The sequence below is a fragment of the Mycosarcoma maydis genome, chromosome 2 (assembly GCF_000328475.2).
Source record: "Mycosarcoma maydis chromosome 2, whole genome shotgun sequence".
Classification (NCBI taxonomy): Eukaryota; Fungi; Basidiomycota; class Ustilaginomycetes; order Ustilaginales; genus Mycosarcoma; species Mycosarcoma maydis.
In genome coordinates, this window is record NC_026479.1 from 1,600,050 (window position 1) to 1,606,182 (window position 6,133).

The 6,133-nt window shown below is 54.7% G+C and overlaps 4 protein-coding genes across 5 annotated transcripts in view; 2 read left to right on the forward strand and 2 right to left on the reverse strand.

The window, feature by feature from the left end:
- Positions 1-556: 556 nt before the first annotated feature.
- On the forward strand, positions 557-2,538 carry UMAG_10244 (uncharacterized protein; the record flags this gene model as incomplete). 2 transcript variants are annotated; one of them, XM_011389027.1, is made up of 2 exons in its annotated part: positions 557-604; positions 1,654-2,538. In XM_011389027.1, the coding sequence occupies 2 exons, from the start codon at positions 557-559 to the stop codon at positions 2,536-2,538; spliced, it is 933 nt and encodes a 310-aa protein (XP_011387329.1). The 2 variants fall into 2 exon arrangements, with proteins under 2 accessions (XP_011387329.1, XP_011387330.1); XM_011389028.1 differs by lacking the exon at positions 1,654-2,538 and having other exon boundaries at positions 557-1,522.
- A 353-nt stretch (positions 2,539-2,891) lies between these two features.
- Positions 2,892-3,531, reverse strand: UMAG_10246 (putative Arp2/3 complex,subunit protein; the record flags this gene model as incomplete). Its single annotated transcript, XM_011389029.1, has 2 exons — positions 2,892-3,422; positions 3,526-3,531. 2 exons carry the CDS (start codon positions 3,529-3,531, stop codon positions 2,892-2,894), a joined length of 537 nt encoding a protein of 178 aa, XP_011387331.1.
- A 612-nt stretch (positions 3,532-4,143) lies between these two features.
- Positions 4,144-4,488, forward strand: UMAG_01347 (uncharacterized protein; the record flags this gene model as incomplete). Its single annotated transcript, XM_011388944.1, has 1 exon — positions 4,144-4,488. The coding sequence occupies one exon, from the start codon at positions 4,144-4,146 to the stop codon at positions 4,486-4,488; it is 345 nt and encodes a 114-aa protein (XP_011387246.1).
- Positions 4,489-4,713: 225 nt separating this feature from the next.
- The window catches only part of UMAG_15080 (uncharacterized protein), a gene marked incomplete at both ends in the record, with an annotated part of 1,941 nt that continues 521 nt past the window's right edge, over positions 4,714-6,133 (reverse strand). The window contains one exon of the mRNA XM_011389215.1: positions 4,714-6,132. Coding sequence (XP_011387517.1) covers positions 4,714-6,132 — 1,419 coding nt within the window. The remainder of the gene's footprint in view (position 6,133) is intronic.

Genomic DNA, 6,133 nt, shown 5'->3' on the forward strand with positions numbered 1-6,133 from the left:
CTGCGAATCTGTGAATCGTGAATCACAATGTTGCAAAACTGCGCTGCGGCGCTGTGGACTGGTGAGTGCCATCACCTCATATCCATCCATCACTCATTCAAGATTCACGATTTGTGATTCACAATTCGTGATTCTCGCAGAGAGACGTGAGAGAATCAGGAAGAAAGACTCACTGACTCAAAGAAAAGAAAACATAAAAAAAGAAAGAAAGAAAGAAAGAACGAAAAACAAAAGTCACCGTCCACAATTCACCATATTCGTTTATTTTAATGATCGTGAGTATATATATATTTATAAACATAATTATATGTGAATAAATTCTTCTCCCGATCCAAATCGTGATTCTTGATTTTCGTGGTGGTATTTTCGTGATTCACCCGCCCGCCTTTTCTGTGCGTTGAAATGGAAGGAGAATTTGACGCGGTTGGACCCTTTTTGCTTTGACTTGCTCCTCATCGTCCAACCGAGCGTCACCATCTCTGCTCGCCTCGCACGTCGTTGCGCGTTCTTCTTCTCGGGACTGTATCGATCAGCATCCACTCAAATCAAGCTGCAAATGACAGCAACATCGTCCTACATTCCTCCGTCCTTCGGTCATCCAGGTGTGAGTATCTCGTATCGACCCAAGCATCTGCTCGGCTCTTGTTCCACCGCGCCTGCCACTGTTCCCATCATTACCGTCGCCGTGCCTCCGGCCTCGATCCATCACATCTTTGCACATCGACAATGGCGAGCTGGTATGCTCATGAGCGACGCTCTGCTCTCCTCTGCCTTCTCCACCTCTGACCGATGCATCCTCGAACTCGGCGCAGGTACCGGTCTACCGTCTATCACCGCCGCTCTTCTCGCTACGCCTACCATTGTTGTCGCCAGCGACTACGACGAGCCCTTGCTCGTAAAAGAGCTTCGTGATAACGTAAAACGAAACGTGTCTACAGGGTGCAAAGTGGTCGGTCACATCTGGGGCAAAGACACGGAAGAATTGTTGGACTGTCTACCAGCACATGTCAAGGCGTTTGATTCGATCCTGCTCGCCGACTGCATGTGGGATCCACTGAGCCATGCGGATCTGCTCAAGACTCTGCTCAACGTGCTAGCGAGGCACCAGGATGCGAGGGTGAATGTGGTTGCAGGCTTGCATACCGGCAGGGACAAGGTGACCTCTTTTATCAGAAGAGCGTACAGAGCAGGATTGAGACTAGCTCGCGTGGAGAATGCTCGTGTATGGCCACAACTATCGCCAGAACTGCACCGAAACGATCCAGATGTGGCGAGAGCGGGTAACGAGGCTTTCGAGCATGCGCAAGATCGTATCCTTGAACTCGAGGTTGGTGGCAACACGCCGTTGCAGCTACAGCATGTCGACGCAGCGACCCAAGCGCACGCGCACAACGACGACGAACCCAGGCTTACCGGCAACCGACGCAGCTTCCTCATCGAAGGGTATGGAGACGACGCCGAGGGAGATGTCAAGCTCCGAAACCGCTGGTTGACCGTCTGGAGTCTCGAATGGGCTTCTTGATCCGCCGACGCATCCATCGGCACAGCGCTCCATCGCACAGTAATGGCAATGTGGAAACTAATGCGAAATGTCGTTTGTTGACTGTGCCCTTGCTTTCTTTCTTTTGGTTGTCTCGTGTGTGCGAGTAACAGTGCACACGCTTGGCTGCGATGCCTCTGGTTGTCACGGCGGCGGCGGCGGCTGCGACCAGACGATCGATGCTCGCCTCGAAGCGCAAACCGGCACGCATGCTGACAGGTTCAGCGACGAGAGCCAGTCTGGAATCGCCCATCTTCTGCCGCTCTCTAGCACGCAGCTTGAGTCCTAGGATCTCATGCGTTGGCATTCGAACGTTGAGCACCACCTGCTTGCGTCTCAACAAGGCGCAAGCTCCAGCCACCTGCCCCGCTCCATCCGACAGCAAAGTACTGGCGACGTACGACGGGCCGCTTGCACGAACATTTACGCGGCTCAAACTGTTTTCGCTCGGCTCGCTCGGTCTGGCTACGATCCTGACACCGATCCTGCTGCTTGCACCCGGCGAAATCTCGATGGCAGGACGGTTGGGACTCTCACTCACAGCGCTTGCCACGTCCGGCGTGTCAACCGCGCTAATCGCGTGGATTGGAACCCCGTACGTCGGCACGATGCGACTACTCGAACCCAACCGCAACCAAGTCATCATGGAACTCAACACCGTCTCATGGAGACTCAGACCTCAACGTACACTCGTGTATCAGCCCGAATTCCTACGTCCCACTTCGCGACCCTTCGCCACTTGGGAAATCACCAACAATCCCTCTGCCCTCTGTCTCGACGATGCACACAAGATGCACATCAAGATCGCGGAAACATTCGATGTCAAATCAGGTACCAGTCTGGGCGAATGGATGGTAAAGTACGACACGCATGCAAACCAAACCACGCAAACAGATCGGGCCAAAGCAGTAGCCAACGTCCAAGTGAGAGGCAAGCCAACGAGGTACTTTAACGTGCACGAGGAGCTGTTGGACGAGAATTGGCAGGTGCTCGGTTAGAAACGATCTGGAATGCCTCAATGCAACCGTTGATTGGTGCGCTTGATCGCCCTAGTTTGCATGAGAATCTGAGTGCGACAGTCACATGAGTGGGTGCGACCATCGTGCGTGTTTCTAACGAGAGCGAGAATAGGAAAAAGACGACACTTGGAGTGCACGGATCGTGCGCCTACACAGTCAGTCACAGGCGCTCATCGCCGCGTGTACGATTGATGCATTGGCATTGTAATATGAACGACGACGACGCCTCAAGATTCGATACAGGCCAGTTTTGTGAGTGCAGTTTCCATCCATATGCTGTCACTCTCTGGTACCTTTGCATTCCTGGCTGGGCTTGCTCGGTGCTGTGCGACTCACGTTAGACTCTTGCCCATGAACCGTCTCTTGGTGAAAGCCAGCCACCATTTGCTAGGCGTTCCATCGTGGAAGACCTTGTCGACGAGTCTCGCCGCTGTTTCCTGTCTGACCTGTGTGAGGTAGCTTCTCAACGCATCTGCATCCGCTCTGGATGCAGGCGGAGCATACAGGCTGTTGAGCGGGAAATTCGCATCTCCTGGCAGCGCAAAACTATCGACCGAGTACGTGGCGAGTTGCTTTTGCGCTTCGTTCGTCGACCAAGCCACTTTGGACGAAGCGATCTTGGTGAGACAGTCAGAGATGAACAGGATCAGGTAGATCAGCACACGGTCGGCGGGACCCTTGATTTCAAAGTTGCGGAACAGCGAGTTGGCACGGAACAGGTCGATGGCTTCGTCGATGATGTCGGGGCGTGCAGGGTCGATCAGAGGTGGAGCGGGTCCTCGCGTGCGCGATCGGATGGGCAAGACCGACATGGACCCGATCAGCCGCACATCTGGCTCCTCATTGTACGATGAATGATAGGCCTACCAACGACGCAACCGAACCACAAAACACAGGACAAGATATATAAGACGGTCAGTACAGAACATGACTGTCCGAGCATCCACAGCTTCATTATATACTGACTGGCATGATGATCCCGCTACGATTCTCCGTTTCCGTGTGTCTCGGCGCAGAAGGTTGGGGTTTGCTAGACGAAATAGCCGACCAAATAAAAAGTAGGAAGGCAGCGCGGGGTGCGACGGTAACGTTGGAAAGTGCTTGCCGATGGTGCTTGCGCGTCGAGCTGGTGCAGTGGATACGAGACGGTGGCAATGAGCAAGATCCGTATGTGGTGGATGTGGAACCAAAGACGTTTGTTTGATATGATCGACAGCACACACAACTCCACTTGTCTTCGCCGCTCGAAGCTGTGCAAGCGCGCCGATTTCAATTCACGAATCGTGGATGTGGATTTCTTGCATGGCTCGACCGTTGTTTCGCGACGCCGTCACAGGTCGTGGATCACCGATGCTGCAAAACCACTGTTGGATCCTTCCTCCGCACATCTCGAGTCCCTCTCGAAACATCCTTTAACGATCGTGAATCACAAATCACGAATCACGCATCACGAATCAAGCCTTGCGCCTGACACTCACGGCTGATCGACTTTTCCATTCCACCATCACCTCTCTCATACCAACCTGAGCCACCTAGCCAATTTCCAACATCTGTACGCTCCACATCACGCAGAGCTATTCAATCATGAGCGTCCTCACTGCGCAAATCCACATCGACGCTTCTTCGTCTTGCTCGCATCCGCTCCCGCCCTCTCCGCTCCCGCTCGACTCCAGCTCTCTCTCGCCCAGCACCGAACTTCGGCTTCCTCTCCCCACTAACCCCTCCTCCTCCAACAGCTACAGCTACAGCAAACCCCAAACCCTCTCCCACCTAGCAGATGCGATCGACACCACACGTGCCAATCTCAACCAAATCCTAACCTGCTGGAAGGAATGGGCCGGCAAAGAACTTCCTTCCAACAACCACGCCCACCTCAACTCTCAAAATGAGCTAGAAGACGACGAGCAAGATGACCAAGACGACGAGTAGCTCTCGGACAGACACAATGTGCATCGACCCCAAAACGACTAGATACCCCCTCGCGCAGCCATTCAACTTGCATTCTGTCTGCGTAGCCAAACGGCACACACACACCTACGCACACACCCCGACTGCAATACATCGGCAGAAACCGTGTTAAGAGCAGAACCAGGACTACAATACATAGAGTACAAACGAGCCAACATGCTGTATGGCAGTGATGCTTTCGCTAGATCAGACGGTGGTGGTAGCAGCCTCAGCAGTAGCGAGCGCAGGGTCGATGGCGGCAGGAGCTGGCTGCTTTGGAGACGACGGAGCAGGATCAACAGGCTCACCAGCGGTAGCAGCGGTCGACTCATCAGCAGCAGCGGTATCGGCAGCAGCAGCAGCAGCAGCAGCAGCAGCAAGCTCAGCTTTCGAATCAAGGTCGGTGGTTGAGTCACGCTGATCCTCGCCTTCATCGTCAATCTCCTTCTTGGTTCGACGCGTTCGGATGGTTCGAATGATCTTGTCGAGCGTCTCCTGCCAACCACCGGTGAAGCCGTCGGGCAGGTAGCGCGACTTGATCAGGGCAAACTGCTGCTTGAGCATGTCCTCGGGCCACTGCCACGTCTCAAACGAGAGATCCTCCCACTTGACCGACTTTTCGGTAAACGTGTCCTGGAAGTTGAGTCGCTGCAGCAAGATCAGGTCGTCCTCACCGGGAATCCAAACGCTGTGGTCAAGCTCGGCGCGCGTGGGGTGGCGCAAGATGCCACGCACCGCCTGGGTCGACGCAGCAGCCTCGGCTTCCTCGAGCGAGGTGCCGTAATCCCTCTTTGGGTTGAGGCCGCTGCGATCGACGCGCGAACGAATGTTGGAAAAGAGATTCGAGTAAACCTTGTAGCTTCGCTTATTGCCCATCTTGTTGGCGATTGCCTTCCACGAAATGACCTCACCCGGGTGCTCTTGCTTGTACTCTTCCAGAGCGGCGATGACGGCCTTGTCTTCTTGAGCAGTCCAGGTAGGTCCTTCGGCCATCTCTTCCTTGACTTGGAGCTTGACGAAACGCGAAAGCACGTCCTGGTTGAGACGGCCCAGACGCTTGGCGACCGAGGCGGCGTCCTCACGCATCTTGCCCATGCGTTCGCGAATCTCATGATCTTCGGCAAGCGTGTAGCGGCCCTGCCTTCGGAACTGCGACTTGTTGGTGCGCACGTGCAGCCGAACCGCAATGTTGGGACGGCCATCAAGGCGACCGGCGAGATCCTTCCAGAGCTCAGTGTACATCTTCTCCCAGCCCTTTTCGCGGTAGTTGTAGAGCAATTCCTGGAAGTCTTCCTCGGTGAGCTTCTTAGCCTTCATAAACTCGGCAATTCCGTTTTTGATCTTGTCCTGCTCGTCAGTGGAGAAGCGACCCTTTGTATACTGAAGACCGATGGTCCTCTCGAGCTTGGCAAGCATGTCGGACGAGTAGACGCGTTCGACGAGCAGCTCGCGACGAGAGAGACCCTTGAGCTCCTCGATGGCGGCTTCTTCGGACATCTTGGGGCGTCGACCGCGTCGCTCGCCATCTTGACCCGCCTCACGTTTGGCCTTCTTGGCCGAGGGAGGCGCGTTGGGGTCTTTCCTGGGGCGACGCGCTTGCGCTTGACAGGTTCGCCGGTGGCAGATT